This window comes from Canis lupus, chromosome 19, assembly GCF_003254725.2.
Source record: "Canis lupus dingo isolate Sandy chromosome 19, ASM325472v2, whole genome shotgun sequence".
Taxonomy (NCBI): domain Eukaryota; kingdom Metazoa; phylum Chordata; class Mammalia; order Carnivora; family Canidae; genus Canis; species Canis lupus.
In genome coordinates, this window is record NC_064261.1 from 30,617,413 (window position 1) to 30,639,527 (window position 22,115).

General features: G+C 58.3%; 1 protein-coding gene and 2 long non-coding RNA genes across 3 annotated transcripts; 1 reads left to right on the top strand and 2 right to left on the bottom strand.

Annotated features, from left to right (window-relative positions):
- Nucleotides 1-463: 463 nt before the first annotated feature.
- On the top strand, nucleotides 464-11,346 carry LOC125753016 (uncharacterized). The gene is made up of 2 exons (XR_007403822.1): nucleotides 464-671; nucleotides 10,114-11,346. It is a non-coding gene; the product is annotated as an uncharacterized LOC125753016 (long non-coding RNA).
- INHBB (inhibin subunit beta B) lies at nucleotides 10,278-15,953 on the bottom strand. Its single transcript, XM_025429083.3, has 2 exons — nucleotides 15,491-15,953; nucleotides 10,278-13,037 (listed from the first exon to the last, which is right to left on the bottom strand). Exons 1-2 carry the CDS (start codon nucleotides 15,936-15,938, stop codon nucleotides 12,262-12,264), a joined length of 1,224 nt encoding a protein of 407 aa, XP_025284868.1. The 5' UTR covers nucleotides 15,939-15,953; the 3' UTR covers nucleotides 10,278-12,261.
- Nucleotides 13,185-15,266, bottom strand: LOC125753017 (uncharacterized). Its single transcript, XR_007403823.1, has 3 exons — nucleotides 14,806-15,266; nucleotides 13,288-13,397; nucleotides 13,185-13,199 (listed from the first exon to the last, which is right to left on the bottom strand). It is a non-coding gene; the product is annotated as an uncharacterized LOC125753017 (long non-coding RNA).
- Nucleotides 15,954-22,115: the final 6,162 nt, after the last annotated feature.

Consider the following 22,115-nt stretch of genomic DNA (forward strand, 5'->3'; position numbering starts at 1 on the left):
GGCCTCTCAGGAGGGGCTCCCAGAAGAAAGATGGAGGGGGAACACTGCAGTGGGCTCCTGGGACATCGGGACATCTGCCCAAGCAAAGAGGCGTCTAGATCAGGGGTGGGCTAACTTTCCCTATGAAGGCTCAGGTTCAGTATTTTAGGCTCTGCAGGCTGTATGGGTCTCTGTCATAGCTAATATATAAAGAATGAGGTAGCTAGCTGTATGCCAATAAAACTTTATTTACAATCACTAAATTTGTATCTCATATAATGTTCATGTCATGCAATAGTTTTCTTTTGATTTGTTTTCGACCATTTAAAAATGCGAAAACCATTTGTAGCTTGTGGATTTGGCCTGCTGGCCGTAGTTTTACCAAACCCTGTTCTGGAATTGACATGGCATTGTGAGGGCACCAGACCCCAATCCCCTATCCATAGGGTGGAACATTCTAGGAGCTTTCTCAGGGGTCAGGTAGCCCTGGGCAACCTGGTTCCACAGTGGAGCGTAGCTTCAATAATGAGCTGTGCGGGCATTCTCTCTTAGGGTCCCTTATCACAGCTTGCCAATCCGTGCCTGGCTCTGTGTCCCCTATGGATGGCAACGGGAATCCATGGGCATCTACTAAAGGAGAAGATTTGTAACTAAAGACAGAGAATAAGAGGCCATGAACTTCTGGGGAAATGGTACTAGAATGCTTGCTTTATGATTTCCTAAAACAATCCCAGAACCCCATCTCAGCCTTGGCCTGGAAGGAAGGTCACGGTCACCTAGGTGGCCCTGACAAGACTAGCCTGGGATCTCCAAGCTCGGGCAGGCAGGGTAGGGGGAGAGGAGGTTTGACTCATTCCCCACAATGAGCCAACTTCACGAGGCCAGCAGGGTGCAGACCCCACAAGCCAGAGCCCAGTGTCCCCTGGGACCTGAGACTTCATTGTAGCCCTTACATATCAGATGGTGTGACCCTGGGCAAGTCACTTACACCATCTGCACTTGGGTTTCTTCACCTGTTGAATAGAAATAATAATACTCCCTAGAGCTGTGGTGGATTAGTTGGGTGAAAATACGTCAAAAGTTTAGAAGAGTTCTTGGCACATTATGAGCACTCAGTCAGTGGCAGCTATTATTATTATTGTCTCATTTAATCCACACAATTAGCCTGGAAGGTAAACACTATTATTAGTTCCATTGTATAAGGGAACTGCGACACAGAGAGGTTAAGTAACTAGCCCTAGGGCACACAGCTAGGACAGGGTGGGGCTCAAGTATGGAAAGCCACACCACTGTCTACTTAGCTCTTAGCCACTGGCTTGTGTGGGTTTCCCCTCTTGGGAAACCACAGTTGCAGAGAGCCCCAGGCCCAGGGAGGGGCTGCAGGGAGGCGCCCTGGGGTGATGTGGCCAAGACCTGACTCTTCCAGAAAGCTTTTCTTTGCACTCCTATAGCCTCACCTCTTGCTTTAGGGAACAATATGCACACTCCTGTGTATCACATGCTAGTCAGGATCACATCTTGGAGGGTTCGACTCTGCTTAGAAGGGACCCCCGTAGCCCTGTGCACAGAGCAAGTACTGGGCAAGAGTCTGGGCTGCTCAGTGGAGCTCCATTAGCTATGGGGACTCAGGCAAGTCTGCAATCTCTGTGCCATGGTTATCCCTCTACAGAATGAGAGGTTGGATGGGCTTCTCAACAGTTCTATGACCTAACCAACCTCTGGGGCATCTGCTTTCCACAACAGGCTCCCGCACCCCCACCTCCTAAAACACTGAATCCTGGGACCTGCCTTCCCATGACTCACTGAAGACAAAACAGAATGGGAACTCCTTTTTTAGCTTTTACTTTCGTGGGGAGACCACCTAACCTCCCAACACCAAGGCAGCCAGCCTAGATATCTCTTTTCAGGCCAAGCCAGCCATCTGTCCCTGCCCGTTCCAAGATGGGTGATAGGTGAGAGCATATCCCAGCCGGGCACTCAGAAGAGGTGAAACACTGTGTGAAAACTTCTGAACTTCCCATGGCTAAAGCCATGGCATCCTCAGCCACCAGGGGACACAGAATAATCCCGTAAGAGGAGGTCAAGGGCATGCCCGGTGACTGCCTGGGAGCCGAAGTTCACATGAAGTTCATGTGAAGCTGGCTCAGGATGACCTGCCCCTCTGAATGCCATCCTGGAGCCCCGGGGCCTTGTCTCTGCCAAGGGAATGGCTATTGGCTGTGGCAGGGGCCTATGGGAGCTGCAGGTGACTGTTCTCAAGGAGAGAGAAGTGCTGGCTCTGGGGTACTGACACATAATAGGCATTTAAGAAATGAAGTGAGAACAAAGAAGGAATAACTAGAGAAATGAATGAATGAATGAATGAATGAATGAACCATTTAGTCCAATCTAGTTTCAAACAAGAAAAGTATAGGCTTAGAGAGGGCAAAAAACTCACCTGAGATCAAATTGAGTGGCAGGGCCAGGATAAGGCAGTGACCAGCAGGGATTTACTGAGAGCACCTGCTATGTGCCAGGCCTGATCCCACGCTGGGGAGACAAGAGCACAAGCAGATGGGGCCCCTGCCCTGGTGAGGCTTACAGTCTGCCTCCCGAGTCCAGCTCCCTGACCCCTCGTCCAGGGCCCTTCCTCACACCGAAATAGCAAAGAGGACGCACTGCCCTGAGGCCTTGCTCAGACCCCCTAGAGAAGACAGTGGACCCCACTGGGTGGTGGGCTGGTCCGTAGAGCCGACTCGGCACTGTGCACTTTCCACTCCTTCTCGGCACGGTCGGAGCATTAATTCTTAATGCTGAAATAACTGACACTCATTAATGTGCCAGTCACCCATGGGGGAGCGGGGCCCACATTAACCAATTCATCTCTTGGTGATTGATTAATTAAAGTTGAGCTTTTATAAGACACCCTCGGGTGGCGAACCATACTTTCCCAGGAGCAGAAGCCCAGGGCAGGGAGGGATGCCTTCTTCGGGGGTGCTACAAGCCCCTGGAGGGAACCAGGAAGCCAACAAGGACTCCAATAAAGTTATTGGAGCCTGGGCCCTTCGTTGCCACCCAGGCAGATGGGCATTGCATTTGCCCAGGGCAACAGCAGAAGCTCCTACGTGAGGTAGTGCTTCACCATGAAGCCTGAACACTCAGAGCAAATTACAGGCTTTTGAAATGCTATTGCATGAGTCACCTGTGGGGCACGGGTGCTCTTAAAAGGAAGAAAAATAACAAAGGCGTGGTCAGGACTGCCAATCCGGCCAGGAGCGCTAGCTTTTGGTCTTAGCCAGCTGAGCCTCTCCCCGGGACCAGCTGGCCCCTTCAGCCTCAGTTGCTCCATCAGGGAAATGGGTGAGTGGGGTCAACCCTCTCCCCCTGAGCGTGATTACATTCCTTCATTTAGCAGTTGAGCACTAGTTCTGCCCCAGTCTCAGGACGGTGCCGTGGTGAACCTCTCTTCCCCTAGATTCCGGGCAGGTATGTCCATGACCATGCAGGTAAGACTGGAGGGAAGCTCCCTGAGCCTTGGGAGTCAGGGCTCCCCCTCCCGAGCCCCAAAGGGTGAAGCACAATGACCCGAGAAAAAAGGGGGAGAACAGGTGTTGGGGGCAGCAAAGGGCATTTGGAGGCACAGAGCTGAAGGTGGTGAGCTGCGGATGGGCGCTGACACCTGAGCGTGGAGGGTGAGGAGGGGCCTGCAGGCTCCAGGTGGGGAGGTGAGCCCAGGAGCCACCAGACTTCTTTCTGGGGCTGTGGGGCCCTGGAAGGATTTTATATAGGGGAGAAACCGGGTCCACCAAGTGTTGCTTAAATTATTACCCAGGGAAGGCGGGAGAATGCCCTGAGTATGTTTGGGGAAAAGACCCTGTGATTCGCCCACCTGCAGTGTTGACCTGTGTGGCTGCCATCACCAAACAGGTGACGGGCACAGCCTTCAGCCTCTGGCAGGGCCAAGGCGGCCCCAGCCCCTCCCTGGTTCCCATACCGGCCATTCCCCAAAGGAACGACTTACTTACGTACAATGGGTCTGAGGTGTCACTCCTTCCCCTTCCAGGGATGTACCCACATGAAGGCCACTTGTGCTGTTAATGTTGAGAGGGTCACAGAAGCTGCTCTCAGTTAGGGAAGGAGGAGGCCCAGACGGAGCTGCAGAGTGTCCTCAGGGTGCACAGAGCTGCAGGGTGTCCTCAGGGCCTGCCCCACAGCAGGAAAGTTAAGAAGCAGTGTCAGAGCCCATGTGGAGCACTTAGCTGCCCAGGATGCCCTGAGGCCCCGGGAGTGGGAGGTGGCCCCAAGAGCCTCAGCTGCAGATGGGGTGAACAGCAGAGACTTTGCCTCTCTCCCAGGCTTCCTGTGAGAAGTGAGATGATGCCCCAAAGCTCCAACACATGGCCAGACCACCCTGAGACTGTCCCCTGAGGCCTGGGGCTGTACTCCTACTGGGTCAATGACAGGGTTCCCAAGTGGCCTAAAAACCAGGGCTCTTGCACAAGGCTTGGAGCTCCCCAGAGGGTGAAGATGTCTTCAGATTCACACACATGCACACGGAGGCCAATGAGAGTCTCCCCTTTCCACTGGTGGACCCCAGGGCCTTGTGCTCCACCCAAAGGCCCCACAGTAATGAGGAAGGGAAGTGAGTCAGGCAAATCCAGCCCTCCCATACCCCTCATTCTAGACCAGGGCTGGAATCGGCACCCAGGAACCCACCCCATGCTCCCCACCATCACCATCCCTGGGGCTGGGGAAGGAGACACACGGCTAAAAGGGGCTGGGCAGGGGAGGCCTGGGGAGCAGAAGTGGGCTGGAAGGCCTGGTGGAAAGAAGCAGGTAAGGAGGGAACAGAACAGGAGCCCACCTGGAGCAGGAGGTAAGATGCCAGCAGGAATGTCTGGCTACAAAAAGCCCTGCGAGCTGACGTGGATTTGGAGGGTCCCTGTAATTGGGTGTGCTAATGTCTCCTTCTGCAATCCTCTCTCTCTGCCTCTGTTTCTCCCCTGCCTCAATGAGGGGGGCTAGGAATCCATCCCTGAAATCCCATTTGCTAATGTGGCTCTTGTGCATTTTCTCCACACCTCTGCGGGTCTTTGCCCCCATCAGATTCTCTGGGGGTCCGCAGGTCTGCAGTGACCTCCAACAGGTCCCCGTGCCTGTTCACAGAGCGGCAGTTCTCACCGGGACCTGCAGGTGGGCAGGCACAGGGTGGGGGGGGAGTGGGGGGAGGGCTGGGGGCTGCTGAGGGCTCCTGAAGAGCCTCTCCAGGGCACACTCCGCGGCAGCCCTGGGTCCCCTTGGCCCTACAGCAGCTCTCCCTCCTGCCTCCTCCACCCTCCCCCAGCTCCTGGGGCTCAGTGGCCCCGAGGTCCTCTTGAGAACACTAGAGGGAGAGGAGGCAGTGTCTGGAAGGCCACGGACGCCACTCCGCCCCTGGAATAGCTATGAGGCCTCCTGCAAGGCACTCGACTTCCCGAGCCTCACCTCCTCGTCGGTAAAATGGGTACACCTCACCTGCCAAACGGGGAGTTTGTAAAGATTAACCAGACCCGGTTGTGAAGCATTACAACCGATGGCTGTACGTTCTCAATAAATGCTAGCTCATGTCCACAGTGTCACAAGCCCCTGTGAATATTCACTGAATGAATAACTAGGGATGAATGAAGTGTCCCAGAGAGGGCCTCTAGGAGGAAGGGCGGGGCTCTCGTGTGGGGCACCTGGCACCATTCCTGACTCAGGGAAGCACACTGAGAACAGCACCAGCGAAACCACGCCGGAGCCGGGCACTGTTCTGAGCACCTCAACACTCATGACAAGCCCCTGAGCCTCTGGGCTGCGTGGTAGGCACTGCCATTGCCCCATTTTACAGATGATGACACTGAGAAGCTAGGTTGGGCTGCGATCACAAAACCGGGTGGGCAGGCCCCAAACCCATGTTTCCAGCGCCTGTGCTCATGGAACATTGTGCAGACTGCCTCCCCGGCCACCGCTGGATCCAGAGGCAAAGCCACCGGCTTCCTGCACCCCCACTCGGCTTTGCTCAATCCATATCTGTTTTCTAAGAATCGGACCCAGCAGCCGTCTCACCCACCTGGCCACGGAGGAGTAGGGATGGCGTATGGGTGGCAGTCCCCATAGACAGAAGAACAGCTCAGTGCACGGATGCCACTGATATGCTAGGCCGGAGTCTGGGTCAGGAGTTGTGGGAGGGAGGAGAGAAAACCTTGAGCCCCAGCCTCTCTTCTCTTCCAGGTAGGCCCCAGGACAGCTGGGTCTTCCCTTACCCCTCCCACTGGACAGCCTAGTGGCTCTAAGTGACTTCGGAAAGAGCCCCTGGGGACAAATCCCAGCTCTGCTGCTTATGAGCTGTGCCACCTTCCGTGAATAGCTTTCTCAGCCTTAATCTTCTCATCTGCAAAATGGGGACAATATTACCTGCTCCCCCTCCAACCAGGATTGTTATGAGGACCAAACTGATGATCCCCCAGCACAGAAGAACAGCACCCAGGAAAGAGTTTGTTGAGCGATTAAATGGCCAGAGGGTACCGTTCTACTTTTTTTTTTTTTTTTAAGATTTTTATTTCTTTATTCATGAGAGACACAGAGAGAGAAAGGCAGAGACACAGGCAGAGGGAGAGGCAGGCTCCCTGTGGGGACCCCGATGCGGGACTCGATCCTGGGACCCCGGGATGACACCCTGAGCCGAAGGCAGACGCTCAACCGCCGAGCCACCCAGGCGTCCTGGTACTGTTCTACTTTTAAACTGCTGCTGCCTCAGAGCTGCGGGAACAGCATGGTGACACCTTCCCCCAACCCCCAGCATTGAGTGACCAGGGTAGGGCAGCAGGGTTCGGTGACACCACACTGAAGGCAACCACACAGGTCACAGAAATGGTGCCTGTGCCCCCTGACCCAACTGCAGGGGGGCTCGCCAGCCACAGGCCAAATTTACAAATATAACCACCCCGATCCCAAAGCATGTAACCGGCCAGGTACATTACCTCATGATGAAGAACACCAAAAAGGCAAGAAACACACACGACCAACCGTGCGACCACACCCCACCACCGCAGTCTCACAGCCCACACGGCCTCACACTCAACCACATATGCACACTCCCCCACACAGCCTCGGAGGCAGCCACCCACACACCCCCAGCTCACACACAGCCACACACATAGTCTCGCACCCCCACACACACCACAGCTTACATGCAGACGGTCACACCTGCAATCACACCACCTCACCCACAAATCCCCCTCCACTCCCACTAACAGCCCCCCCAACCCCCGGCACCACCGAGCTCACCCCACAGCCCACAGGCCCCCAGAGCTTGCCACACACCCCGACTCACCTACAGGTGGCACAGCTCATCTTGCAGGGCCCCTGGGTAGCTCATCATTTGTTCAAGGCATCCCACTGGAAGCTGAGTACGGGCCGAGGTTCCTCCTGGAGCCTCTGCCCACGGGAAAGGTGCCTGCTCTCTGCTCTTTTGCCCACATGGGCATCCTTTCTTTGGCCTATTGCAGTCTCGTGGCTTGGTGGCAGCCTACACCCACCCACCCCTCGTCCCTGCCCTGGAAGGAGGTCTAGGCAGCTGCAGGGGATGCTCTGCCTGCTCCTTATGGGGTTCCCAGCAAGAATTCCCACAGGGCCTTGCAGAGGACGTGCTAGCTGCGTGCTGGGCAGGCTGGAATTTCAGGTGAGGCAGGAGCCCAGCCACGGAGCAAGAGCTGCCCGAGTCGCTGTCCCAGACCCTGCCTGGAGCCGTGGCAGGGACCCCAGCCTTTGCACCAGGTGGCAGTGGTGTCACCCCCAGTAGCAGGAGCATGCATGCAAGCTCTGGCACATAACAGGCCCTCCTAAATGCTGCCTCTGCCCTGGGCTGGGGAGCAGTCCCTGTCCCCCCACCCCCCTGGTGTGCTCCACTTGAAGCCAAACTCTCAGAGGGCTGGGAGGGAAAACAGATACAGGACACCCCTGGAGCCTCTGTATAATGGCCCCTCAGTCTGCCCATCCAGGAAATGGGGGTGAAGAGAGAGGTGGTAGGTATAGCGCTGTCTGCACAAGGGGCTCTCCGGGGCAGCCCAGGTGGCTCAGTGGTTTAGTGCTGCCTTCGGCCCAGGGTGTGATCCTGGAGACCAGGGATCGAGTCCCACGTCGGGCTCCCTGCGTGGAGCCTGCTTCTCCCTCTGCCTGTGTCTCTGCCAATCTCTGTGTGTGTGTGTGTGTGTGTGTGTGTGTGTGTGTGTGTGTGTGTGTGATGAATAAAATCTTAAAAAAAACAAAACAGAACAAGGGGCTTTCTGCACTGCAGCCGGCTTCCTATACCCCCACCTCAGGTTTGGTTCCACTGAGTCACTGAGGACGCAGGGTGTGTCTGAAGATCAGCCAAGGGTGCATCTGACATGGTGGGATCTCATGAATCGCAGTGGGTGGGTGATGGAGACATCTGAGGTGGATATGGTAACAGCCTCTGGCCCTAGCTGGCCGGTTGGCCCTATGAGAGGCTAACAGCCTGGTGGCCCGAAGAAGGACAAGAACTTTCAGGCAGAGCAGGAGGGCTCTTCGGTCAGAGGCACGGGACCTGGAAGGCGGTGTGACAGGCCTGCTCTCCAGGCCCCCCCCCCCCCCCCCCGGAGCTGGTCCACTGGGAAGATAAGGGCAGAGCATGGGAATGAGCAATTGGCAGAAAAGGGCTGAGACCTACATGGGAAAGAAGGAACAGGGGAGCTTATGGCCTCAGAAGCACAGGAAGGAAGCATCACGTCCCTACTGAGCAAGAACACTAGGCCTCGGGATGGGGGGTGCATGCCTGGCCTCACTGCACCTGTCAGGAAAAGTTACTGCCAACTCCCATTGTCCCAGCAGGGCCGGAGCCCGCAGGGACACCTGCCAGCAAAGGGCAGCCGAGTACCACTCAGAGACAGTGTCTGCCAGCCTGCTGGCCTCATGACCCTCAGAGTCCCAGACCCTTCTCGGGGCTACTGTGGGGTCCATGCTGTGAAGCACAGCCCCAGAGGTGGTCCCCAGACATGACCCACATCCAAACTGTAGAGGCATCCTGGAGGCTGCCCGCAAAAGTTCCTGGGCCGGGGGTGGGCAGGGGCTAGACTGAGGACCGAGAGCAACCAGCATTAGTTGGATGGAGCCCACTGCAGAGAACCAGCTGGATCCTGACCTACACCTCAAATGCCCGGGCCAGGCTGGTCTTTATGAAATTTTCTTCTTTGCTGCTATTACCTTGTATCGTATCTGAAGACCTTGCAGATCAACAAACATACCCCTCAGGACAAGAGGCTGACAGGGCAGCAGCTCCTGCAGATAGGCAAAGACAGAGGCCAGATGCGGCCTCCTGCCACCAGTCGGCGGTGTGAATTGAGATATGTCCTTCCCGCTGCTCACAGCTCTCCATCACTTCCCCCATTGTCCCCTTAATGGGGTTGGATCAATCTGTAAGGTCCTGCCCTACTCAAATATTTTTTTTTCCCTGGGAAGACCACATGTGACCCAAAAACCAAGGAGCAACCCCACTGGCCCTGCAGGGCCTCAAATGAAGGCCCGGGCTTTAGGGTGGCAGTTCTCCCAGTGGAATGGGTTGGCCAGCCGCACCCGGGCTCAAGTGCTCCAGGCGCCTGTCCCAGCTGTGTGACCCGAGGCAAGCTCTGAACCTCTCTGAGCCTCAGATTCCAAATTCAGGAAAATGAACATGAAACCATTCCCCCCAACCCTCAGAAAGCATGATACAAAACAGCACTTCGTGGCTATCTCAAGTCCTACCCGCCATAGCAGCTGGACAGTTGTCACTGCTAAAACCACCACCTACTACCACCAGTTAAAATCTCCACAAGCAAGGACAATTAGCACATTCTGGGCCCGGTTTCTGTTCACCTTTCTGCCCTAAAGTCCTAGCCTCTTCTGGGTTACCGTCACCTGCATTAGTGCATGGGGTGGGCCTGCAGGTCAGGTGGGCTTCCCAGTCTTCCAGGTTCTACATTTCCTTCCAGGGATGGGGGCTTAAACCGGCACTTTCAAGTGGTAATAGATGTGGCTTTAGTAAAACATAATTAGTCTGGGGACCGGGAGGGTAAACAAATGTGTAATTCATGAATTTGCTAATTGTCCTTCATTTTGATCTTCTGCCATTTTTCCTAGAGTCTCTGAGTGACATCCGTGCTCGTGGCAAGGACTCAGAGAGTGCCGGGAGCGAGCCGCGGAGGCGACGGGCATCAAAGCTGGACACCCGGCCGGCCACACCCTCCTCCCGCCACCGCCTCCAGCCCAGACCCCAGCGCCCCGCACAGCACACAAGGCAGGAAGCCCGTGGCACTCCGTCTTTTATTTTCTTAAACTGTACACAGATGTAAAATACTTTAACAGCAAGTCTATGGGAAAATTGTTTGGTTTTAAATTATTATGAAACAGAACCTAAGGGGAGCTTTATTAAATAAACATAAAGGTGGGGATTTAAGGACGCACACCTGCAATCTACCATAGTCATTTTTTTCTGTACCTTCTGGGTGTGTAAAGATAGAAAAGACACATCAAACTGAATAAACAAAATCCATTTATACCCTGAAACGTTGGCAGGCCACTCAAGGGATTGTTCAGAACGTCTACCTCATATAAGATGGCCTCACCATCTAATAAAAATTAAAACTGATCTGTTGGCCTCTTTGGTTCCAAAATTATGTATAATACATTTAACTGTATTTTTTTTTGCTGCTATAAAAATAACTTCTTTTTTCAAATGGCAGTTTCTGACTAATCATGCAACTAAATCAGTGCAAACATTAAAAGCAATCATTCGCTTAAAAAAGAAGCAAAGGATTTCATTTCAAGTATAAAAAATATAAAAAGAGTCGTACGAGTCCAGTTTCGTCTAGTGTGGGTCAACCCTTTAAATTGCATAGTTCACGTGGCACTTGGACATCTGGGGGTGAGCGAGTTCAGTGCTCTGCCAAGGGCCACTTCTGGACACACGCAGATGGGCAAGTGCTATATCATGTGCGTTCAGGCAAGTCGGCAAGTGCTAGGAAGGGCAGGCGGGCAGGCGAGCAGGCGGGGGCCGCGTCCATGGCCGGCCCTGGTGGCCGGGACCCACGCAGGCAACTTCTGCAAAGCAGCCGGAAAGCCTTCCCCAGCTCTCCAAGACCGGCTAAACTGTTCCCCTGCCACAAACCCTGCTGGGGGTGGGGGGGGCACCCCCCCTTCCCCAACGCAAGCATTTCCAGAATGCCTCCACTCCACCGTTTCCTCCTCTGGGCTCATTCCCTTGCCTAGGGCATCATTTCCACCCCTTCCCCAACCAGTCCTAGAGGAATATGCCCAGTGAAGGGCACAGATTGCAACTTTTTTTCCTCCCATGTAAAACAATTCAAATCTTAACTTAAAAGGTCATACCTGGTAGCAAAGTCCCTTTTCAATTATACAACTGGAATGAATGACCTGTCAGCTGCTAGTGATCAGTTAAAGCATCAAATTAAGACCCTTCTCTTCTCCCTCCCTCCCTACCCCAAAAACAAACACACATATAAGTCACGCCAGGGACCCAAGCAACAGTCAAAGGGTCATTGCCACGGCTCTGCAGTCTCTGGCAGGTTGTGTCCGTTCTGGGCCTCTTTCCCTCTACAAGGGTGGGAAAAGACAGGCTTCCCCTGGTCCTGCAGCATGAAGGATCCCAGGCAGGGAAGGAAGCCAACGTGTCTGAGCCAGGAGATGCTGAGGCATGGCAGGCCTTGCACACAAGCAAAGGGGGACACGCAGCCCTCCTGCCTGTCCGCACACTCCCCACCCCCGCATCTGCTTCTCCTCTCTGTGGCTCCCGTGCTCTCTCTCTCTCTCTCTCCTCTCTCGCTCTTTCTCTGTGTCTCTCTGTCTTTGTGCTTTTATGTGTGCTCGGAAGGCGCGATTCAGAGTGGCCGGGCCAGCTGGTGGGAATGGTGGCTGCTCACCCCATTCTCTCCGACTGACAGGCATTTGTAGCTAAGCTGCCATTTGTCACCGCATCCATTTGCTGGTATCCTGGAGGCTGCTGTGTGGGTGGCAGGATGCGTCTGGCTGTGCGTGTCTACGTGTGCATTTGAAAGTATCTCACGTCGGTCGAGGGTTCTTGCTCTGGCTTTGACTGATTGCTCGATGAAGTAGTAGGAAAACGTTTCGGGCCTCGCCCTGGTGCCTTCCGGGCAGCCCCACGTCAGGACCGCGCCGAGCCGGCCGGGCACCCGGCGGTCCCCACGGGGGCTGGGGGGAACCCTTCCGGCCCTGGCGCCCCTCCACCACCGCCGCAGCCCTGCCGTGTGGTCAGGCACAGCCGCACTCCTCCACGATCATGTTGGGCACATCCCGCTTGACGATGTTGTACTCGTCATCGAAGTAGAGCATGGACATGGTGCTCAGCTTGGTGGGGATGCAGCAGGAGTTTACTGTGCCGGGGTTCAGGCCCCGCATGCGGTACTGGTTCACCACCGCCGTGTGGAAGGAGGAGGCGGAGCCAGGGACCCCCGCCAGGTAGGCCGGGCAGCTGCCCTCACAGTAGTTCCCGTAGTAGCCGGTGGGTGCGATGATCCAGTCGTTCCAGCCAATGAGGCGGAAATCAATGAAGAACTGTTGCCTGCAACAGAGGTTGGTCCGGCCATCGCACTCCAGGCCCCGCTTGCGGATGCGGTGCCGGCTGTCCCCCAGCCGCGCCTGCACCACCACGAAGGGCCGGTGCGACTCCTCACCGGGGTCCACGAACACGGGCACCACGGCCAGCTCCTGGCATCCGTCGCACTGCACGTCCAGGCTGAGCCGCCGCTCGCCCCGCTCAAACAAGGCCTGGATGGCCTCCGTGAGTGGGAAGGTGTGCCAGCCGCTGCGCTTGAGGTCCACCTTCTTCTCCACCGCATTCCACCGGTCGCCCTGGCCCTGCTCCTGGAAGTATACCTTGACCCGCACCTTCCTCCGGCTGCCCTTCTCCAGGACGTAGGGCAGGAGCTTCAGGTAAAGCCACAGGCTGGCCTGCACCACAAACAGGTTCTGGTTGCCTTCGTTGGAGACGAAGAAGTACAGGCGGACCCGGGAGGAGGCGAGGCCATCTGCGGAGAGGTGGGAGAGCAGGCCAAGTTAATTCAAGGAGAACACGAGGCAATGGGGAAAGAGACTCTGCTGCATGATGCTGGAATGTGAACTTGCCACGCAGCTGGAAAACGTTATTGACCAGAAATACTGTTCCTGGGGCCAGGGCCTCTGACTGTAACCTGGGAGAGGCAGAGAAAATCGTTTTCCATTGAGAAACCCGGACCAGCTTGGAGCTGGAGGGTCCAGGCCTATAAAATCCTGCCTCACCTCTCCCAGGCCAGGGCTCCCTGGAGACAGGCTGTCAGGCCTCAAAGCTCAACAGAGGAACTTGTCAGGAGGCCAAGATCTTAACAAGTTGTTATGGGTATCTGTGAAATCTGAAAAACAAAACCAGGATCGCACTGAGGATTTTAGGGTGGGTTGTTTCAGTGGAAAGGTAGTTTCTTTTTTTTTTTTTTTTTTCTTTTTTTCTTTTTTTCTTTTGGTTAACTCAGGGCATTGCAAAATCGAGCTGAGCCACCTACCGCCTCTTCCCAGTGTTTACCTAAGCATGATCTGATCCAACCCCCAGTGGAACCTCCACTGCAAACAAGCGAGCTCTGCTCAGATTTCTAACACAGGAACGTGTGCTTTGCAGGCTGCAAAGAGCAGCCCTCGTTTCTGACTAGTTCCAAGGGACAGGACATTCAGCCTTGAAACTTGAGGTCCGCTCCTTTCATGAGACGCTGGCTCCCCATTAATGGCACGTTCAAAATTGCCAAGGGAAAGGGGAACTGGCTTGTTAGTCTCCTCCATAATTCAGCTCAACAAGAAGAGAGGCCATGCCAACCCAGACACAACTACTCTCTCATCCTACATTGCAGTGACTCTTCTGACAATTTGGACTTTTTTCTTCCTTTTTTTTTTTTTTTTTTCCTTCCTCCAGGAAGAACAAATAAGGCAACTGTGTGGCCGTGGCTGGTTTTATCAAACCTCCTACCACTGCCCTGCAGCCCCCTCCTCAGGCCTCGCCTGGCTCCTCTAATAACACTGACATCTGACTTTGAAATGGGGGAAAGTGCAGCCTTAAAAGCTGGTCTTGGACGAGCTGCCTGTGACCTGAATCTGTTATTTATAAGTCAAAGAGCTGGCTCCGTGAAATGGACCAGAAATATACCAGCCCCCGCTGTCATTTTGTGCCACCGGGACCAAAAGGCCTCCTCGACCTTCCAGAATCACATTTCTACTCTGGGCCCCAAAGCACCTTTTAATCCAAGCTCTCTAATTGCATGTCGAGCTTTCCCTGACTCGGTCGGACAGCTAAAACAGCAATGCATTTCTTTCTAAGCACAAACCAGTCCGATTGTCTCTGCTTTTCTCCACACCCGGCCATGCAAAACTTTTCATCCCTTTTCATCCCCAGGCGGCACCAGCACCGTCTGCCTGCTGCCTGGGAGGGTGGGGGGCATTTTCAGCCTGGTGACACAACCGCTCCCCGCCCCAACACACACACAAGCTCCCTGCCCACCCCCGCCCTGCCCGCACCAGGGCTTCCCCCTCTGCGACCTTCTCCGCAGTCCCCTCGGCACAAATGGGGCTGAGCTCCAGGCACAAAAGCCAGCCTGGCTCATTCAAGTCCTGAAAAGGACAGCGGAGTGGAAAGCACTTGCAGCATTTCAGCGCCGGCACATTTTCCTCCTTCTTTTAAAGTTCCGAAAGATTTTCTGTCTCTCGATTATTATATTTGGACAGTGGTAGAAATGTGCAAATCCAGGGCCGGTAGAAAATTCCAGAAGGGACTCCTACCCTTTGTTAACTAGGAACTCTGCGGCTCTCAGGCGAGGGGGTTGCTGCCGCTGCCAGGCAAGCCGAGAGGCACGGGGCTGCCCCCGAGCCGCGTCTTTCTCTGCGTAAATGATGGGACCTGTTGAGAAGCCTGCCTTCCGCCCGATTCCGGTGCCCACACAATCGGAAGAGAGGTTGCCTAGCTCTCCCCAGTGAGCCTTCAGCAATCCTGGCAAGCCCACGCTGCCCGGCGAGGGAAGCGGCCCGGGGCCTCTCACGCGCGCGCACACACACTTACTTCTCCGGCCCACGGATATCAACAAGCACACACATCGCCAACCACACTGCTAAGCCTACACTCGGATCGTGGGAAACAAAAACATTAAGCAATCGCCAAGCAAGCGCCCGCGGAGCCAGGGCCGCACGCATCTGCCGGGAGGGGGATGCGCGCCCAGAGGCGCCGGGGCAGATTTCTGAGAGCAGGGGTGGAGGGCCCGGGGCGGGGGGCGGGGGGGGGGGCGGGAAGGGCGGGGGGCGCTGCCCGGGGAAAGAGGACGGCACCCGGACGGGGCGCACGGGCGGGGGGGGGGGGTGGGGGTGCGCCGGCGGCTGCGGCCAGCCCCGCAGGGAGAGCGGGGTGCGCGAGGGCGCGGGCGCGGGGCGCGGGGCGCGGGGCCGCCGCCGGCCGCCCGTGGGGCAGACCCACCTGTCTCGGCGAAGCTGATGATCTCGGAGACGCGCTCCTGGCCGTCCGAGCCCGGGCTGGCGTGGCCGTCGAGGTGCGGGATCTCCACGCGGCCGTCCTCGCGCACCTTGCCCGCGTGCAGCTTGCGCAGGGCCGTGACCATGGCGGCCTTGGGCACGGCGTGCGTGATGTTGGGCCGGCCCCGCATCTGCAGGCGGCTCAGGATGTGCCGCTTCACCGCCTCCAGGAAGTCGCCGTCCACCCGGCCCAGCTCCTCGGGCCGCCGGAAGCCGCCGCACGACGTGCAGGTGTCCTGCGAGCCGCCGGGGGCTCCGGGCGGCGGGGGCGGCGGCGGCGCGGCGGGCGACGGCGGGGGCGTGGGCGAGCCCCAGGCCTCGGGCCCCAGCCAGCCGGCCGCCAGCAGCAGAAGGCAGGCGGCCCCCAGCGCCCGACCGGGCAGCCCGTCCATGGTGCGCCGCTGGCGACGAGGGCGCCCGCCGCGAGGCGAGCCGAGCCGAGCGCAGGGCCGGGCTCCGGGCTCCCGGCGCGCCGCCCCGCCCCGCCCCCGCCCGCGCCCGCGCCCGCGCCCGCCCGGGCCTCCGCCCGCCCGCCCGCCGGGAGGGCCGCCGCCGGCTAGCAGGGGGAGGGGGCGGCCGGGCCGCGGGGCTGCCGCGCGGGGAAGGGGCTCGGGCCGCGGGGGCCGCGGGGGCCGCGGGGGCCGGGGGCGCGGGCGAGGGGGGCCGGAGGGTCAGTGCCGCGCGGGCGTCTCCGGGCGCCCCGGCATCTGCAGCCTCCCCCCCATCCTCTCCGCGTCGGGGCCCGCAGCCCGCAGCTCCGGTGAAGCGAAAGCGGCGGCCGCGGCTCCTCGGCTGCCGCGCGGGGAAGGTGGCGAAGGGGCCGGTCGACGCAACTTGGCCGAGACGGAAGCGAGGGCGCCGGAGGCGGCGGAGCGGAGCCGGGGCGGCTTGGCGCGGCGCTGCGGCGGGCGCTGCGGCGGGGCCCCGCGCTCGCACCTGAGCGCCGGGAAGGGCCGGGCGGCGGGCGGCGGGCGGCGGAGCGGAGCGGGGCGAGCGCGGGGGCGGGGGCGCGGGCGCGGGCGCGGGGCGCGGGGGCCCGGCTCAGAGGCGGCGCGGAGCCCCCGGCCGCGGGCCCTGAGGTCCTCGCGGCGCGTCACACGGCAAAGTTGTGCCCAGGCTCCCGGGGCGCCGCATCCACCGGCGGGCGGGCGGGCCGCTGCGCGCTCCGGGGGCCTCGCTCCGCCGCCTTCTCGCCGGCCGCCTCCCTCCCTCCGCCCGGCTGCGCGGGCCGGCGGGGCGCGGGGCGCCGGCTGGGAAGGCGAGGCGGAGGCCGGGCCCTCCTCGCCCTGCCTCTGCGGCGGCGGCGGCGGCGGCGGCGGCGGCGGCGGCGGGGCGAGCTCGCTTCGAGCGCCTCAAAGTCTCGCAGCGTCCCCGGTGCGGGGGCCCCGGCTCCTCTCCCGCGGGCGCTCCGCAGGGCCGGGGAGAGCCGGAGGGTGGCGGCCGCGACGCGGTGCGGAGCTGCCGAGGACTTCTTCTCTTTGCCCTCTCTTCTTTTACTCTCCTCGTTTTTGCTCCCAAGGGGGAAAAAAAGCCGCACAATCTCCGTATGTGCGCGCGCGTTGAGATAGACGTTGGCATAAAAAAAAGGGGGGGGGGTGAGCGAGTCTCGTCCTGGCCGTGCGGGAGGGGCCCGTCCGCGCCTCCTCGCTCCGGCTTCCCCCGCCCGGGGGGGCGGAATCCGTTCAAGCCGCTGCCGCCCGCTCCCCACGCCCACCCCCGCTTCCCCCCGCTTTCTCCTTTCTGCCTCCGCGGAAGGAGGGGCGAGCCGGCCGTCCCCTCCCCCCGCCCCGCAATGCCGGCCACTTTTGCTGTCTCGAAACTTTCCCACCACGTGGGCGCCCCGGACCCTCCCCAGCCCCAGCCGGGCGGCGGGCGACACGGACGCGCTCCCGGCCCGGGACCCCGGCGCTCGCCCCCTCGCCGCCCCCGCCGCCGCCCTCCGCCCCCCGCCCCCCGCCCCCGGGAGCGGCACCTCCCGCCGCCGCGACCGCCCCCGTGCCTCCCGGGCGCACCTTCCCGAGCTCGGCGAGGCGGGGGCGGCGGGGCGGCCGCGGCTGGCCCCGCGGGTGGATGCGGCTCCCGGCTGCAGTGCCCTAGCCCAGCGCCCCGGGCCGCCCGAGCATCGCACGAGGCGCGGGCCCGCGGCCGGAGGGGCGGAGGAGGCGGTGGCCGCTGGAGGCCTGGGCAGCCGCTGCCCCTGCCGCCTCCCGGCCCCAGGCAGTCCTCGACTGCGTGGGGAAGCGGCCTCGCGGCTGGGAGGCCTCCGAGCCCCAGGACTTGCGGAACTGGCGCGGTCTCCGGCCCCACTGCCTCCCCGCCCTAAGCGGTAGATCTTGGTCTCAGCAAACCCGGGATCCAGGGGCGGCTCGGCCACTGCCAGCCTCGCAGAAGTGACCTTGAGTAGTCTTCACCCTCTCCCGTCCTCATCTCGTCACCTGTGATAGGGGAGGACAAGAACACCTGTGTGACACTCTGGGCGCCCCAAACTTGGTCAAGCACCTCAAAGAACCCTATATACCGTGATTCTAAGGCGTAGTTCCTGGGGGGACCCAGACAACAGACCCTGTCCGTGAACGCGGAACACCCAACGCCGAGAGCAGCGGGTCCTTCTTCCCCTCCTCACGCCCCCACCTGGGTGCGGAGTAGCACAACAATGCCAGAGGGCCCGGCGCTGGGGCCAAGGATCACCGCCCTGCGCTGTCCCCTTCCTCACCCGGACCCCCACCGCCGGTCGCGGTCCCCTGCAACAGGCAAGACTGTGAGGTGCAAGCAGGGTGGGAGGTCATTCTGGCTTTGCTGGGCCGTAGGGGAACGGAAGCTGGATGGGGGCTTCAGCTCAGCGTTCCCCACCCTCCCCTAGCTGGGAGCTGCGGGCTGCGGGCTGCGAGCTGCAGTCGGGCCTCCAGCCCGTTCGTGCCTGTGTGGGGCTGGGCCGGACTGCAGCCCGCCGAGGCCCGCAAGTCTGGAGGCCGAGCGCCCCCTCCCTCCCAAGCTGAGGAACCGACCTGAAGGTGCCTGGCCCTTCGGGACAGCCTTGGAGCTGATGCGGGTTTACCAAGGGGAAGTCAGAGAAGCAGGGGACCAGGAGGGTCCCCCCGATGGCGGCCCTCCTGTCTCCGTAGGGCTTTCCCCAGAGCCCGATTCTCTGCTGTTCCCAAACAGCACGGCACTCTCTGGCCTCTCGTTCCACCACTTGCTGGATGATGCCAGAACCTGGGGAGCCTGTGGTATCTGGGCAGGAAGGAGGTGCTTCTACCTCAGGGGTTTGCTTGCGTCTTCCACCAGACGCACATGCTCTGGTTCTCTGGGTCTTTCCATCACTGCAACCACCAAGCACTTGGCAAACTCCTGTCTTGAAGACCCAACCTCATCTCTCCTCCTTGGTGAAGCTCACCATGGCCCTCTTGTGTCCTGACTAGTTATTTGCCATATTAGGCTCCTCCACCCAGTGCCTGGCTATTAGCCCTTCACCTATATGTCTCCTTTGTGGGGCCCCAGACTCCCAGAGGACAAAGACTAGGTCTCATGGCCCTATCCGATGCCAGATCAGGGGCAGCTTGTTGAACTAATGCTTGGTTGATTGATTGAATGAATGAATGAATGAATGAATGAGAAAAGTCATCAAGCAATGAGCTCATCAAGAAATGAGCACCCCTGCACTCCCCAGTATAAACCCTCCCAAAAGCCGTCTGTCCGTTCCTATCTGGCTAGAAGGGATCTCACTGAGCCCCACCCCGGCTGGACAGGGCTGGCAAAGAGGGGGTGCTCCACACCTTTGGGAAGGTGCAGCATCCTGCCCATTGACCTGGCTCCAGGAGGGGCAAAAGGCACCTCCTCCTTGCTGAGAAGAGGAGGCTGAGAGGAGGGTCCCCATTTTGCTCCCCTGGTGGAGAGCTGTCAGCCCTGCTGCCAGTCATCTGCTGGGAGGGAACTGGGTCAAGCGGTAGTCAGAAACCATCTGCTCGAGAAGCTGGGATTATCCCGCCCTCTGCTGATCCCCCAGCCCACAGGAGCTGAGGGTGTAAATTGAGTTCTTCAAGATCACCTTGTACTTGGGGGGGACCCCCCATCTCCTACTGGAGGGCAAGGACCTGTTCCTGTTGCTTCCAAGCCTCTGTTAGCACTGGGCTCTGTTCTCCTTGTGCCAGTGACCTCAGCCTTCAGGATCAGCCAGGGATGTGACGGCGCCTGGCAGTTTTGAATATAAGACACGTCAATGGCATAGCCAGTGCCCTCCTGCAGGACAGGTCACCCCCCAACACACACCACATAAGGCTGCCTCCCTGCCACCGTTCAAGGGACTCAGGCCCCAAGGGGAAGGAAGGAAGAAAACATGGCGGCATTGTGGATCCTGGCACACAAAGCATGAGAAGGCTTCCTCTGGGAGCCACGGAGTATGCCCTCTCACAACTGTTTTGTTTTTGCATAACTCACAGTTAAGTGTCAATTTGGGGACACTGGAAGTGTCCACAAGTGACAAAGCTAACCATGAATAAGCCTGAGAACTCCTTTGCTAAAAGAGACCCCAGGTGCAGCTCTTGGCCGCATGACCCCCACAGGATGCGGGGTGAAAAGAAGGCCCTCACACCAATGGCAGGCACATGGGCTGAAGAGAGGCCTTTGGCACAGCTGGGCCCAGGGACCTGGTGTTCACTTTCCCACTACTGGTCAGGGAGCCACTGTTGCTCCCTGTGCCACACATCACTATGGTACATCACACCTCTCAGGAGTGGCTCAGTGTCTGAATGGCAGGAGCTGCATGCCAGCCCAGAGGAGATATCCTGTCCACCTGGCAGCTCAAGACACAGGAGAGGAACAAGCCTAGAGCCCGGGGCAAGCCAGGACTCAGCCACGGGGACCCCCGAGGGGCCAGGAGCCAGGCTGACCTTCATCAAAGCTCAGACACCAGCATAGAGTCCCCGCAGAATGCGCCCCATGCGCCCCAAGCATGAGGTGTCATGCTTTTGAGGTCACAGAACCAAGTCCTTGACAAGAGAGGACTGTGGGAAGGTCATGTTGATGACACAACCCTGTATTTCTCACCAGGGCAGCTGGATGGTGCCCACCTTTGGGGGACCCCACCAGCTCTCCACATCCTTAAGCTCTGCTGTGGCCTCGGAAAGGATGCTTGTCATCTCTGAAACCCATGAGCTCCAAGGCTGAGAACAACTGTGTGCTCTTCATCTGTAGCTGCCTGGCACCCAGCACAGCCCTGTCCTAGGAATGCTTACAAACTAAAGTCAGTTTGTCATGTGTCACTGATGAAGGAGCTAAGGCTCCGGGACATGGCCTAGTCAGTGGGCCTGGGGTTCACACGCAGACTCCCAAGTTCTAATTGGCCTATATAGGCTGCAGGCCACCATAGGTGTGCGCCCTCCTGCTTCCCACCGGGCATATGCATGCTGACCACACCAATCCCTAAACCAGCTCCAATGCAAAACCATGTTGTAGGGCTCCCTCCTCTAGTAGTTCCTTTCAAGCTGACTCTCTCAGCAACCAATCCCCTAAAATTTGTTAGCAAGAATCATAGAAATCATTGTGTTCCAGGACGCCTGGGTGGCTCAGCGGTTGAGCGTCTGGCTTTGGCTCAAGGCGTGATCCTGGAGTCTCCGGATCAGGCTCCCTGTAGGGAGCCTGCTTCTCCCTCTGCCTGTGTCTCTGCCTCTATCTCTGTGTTTCTCATGAATAAATAAATAAAATCTAAAAAAAGAAAGAAAGAAAGAAATCATTACGTTCCTGGACCCATTCTCAGTAAGACTGAGGCACTGGGAAGTTGGCCTGAGAGGACCTGAGGGAGCCCCCACTTCATCCAGCACGGTGCTAAAGGCTGTCCCAGAGTAGGATTGAACGTGTCTTGAACACTCGGGAGGTATTCAACAGCACCCATAGGGATGGCTATCCAAGCTGGTATAGTTTCTAGAAAAATTGGGGTCCTAAATACAGCATTTAGATAGTGTCCCACTTCAAATTGTTAATCACAAACTGTTCCTAGCCCAGAACTCCTTCCCATTCATCCAATAACCATGCTGAACTAGCTGCTGAGGATAAAGCAAAGCTGAAGTGCAACCTCATTACCCTCGTGACCCCTTCCCAGTCTACTGGGGAGGCCAATACACTAACTGGGAGCTAGCTGGGATAATGCGGCACAGTGGGAATGAGAATGAACAACCTACATCTGCCAGGAGTCTCAGGGGAAGCAAGATTTGAACCGAACCTTGAAACAGGAGGAGGCATTTTCCAGGTGGACATGAGAGAGGAAAGGTCACCCAGGAGAGGAGCCTTCATGATGGGAATATGTTCCAAGTCCAATGGAGCTAGGCTGGGGAGGGACAGGAGTGACTTGTCAGCCCAGAAAGGTGTAATAAGGCCAGGAGGGGATGTACCCCTTGCAAGAGTTTTTTAGGAGGACCTTGGTGGCATCAGAGCAGGAGAGAGAGTCAGCCTATCAGGGAGGAAATAAGGGCCAAAGGGAAGGTATTGGAAGTGAAGGAAGAAAAGAAGAAAGGGGAAAGGTTGGATGCCTTGCATCAAGATCCCAGGTCTAGGCTGAGCAGGATGAGCTGAGGATC

What these genes read in the sequence shown, in the direction of transcription:
- INHBB (XM_025429083.3), bottom strand. Translation starts at nt 15,938, where the DNA reads ATGGACGGGCTGCCCGGTCGGGCGCTGGGGGCCGCCTGCCTTCTGCTG. An exon ending in CATCAGCTTCGCCGAGACAG is followed by an intron (nt 13,038 to 15,490) that starts GTGGGTCTGCCC and finishes ACCTCTCCGCAG; the next exon opens with ATGGCCTCGCCTCCTCCCGG.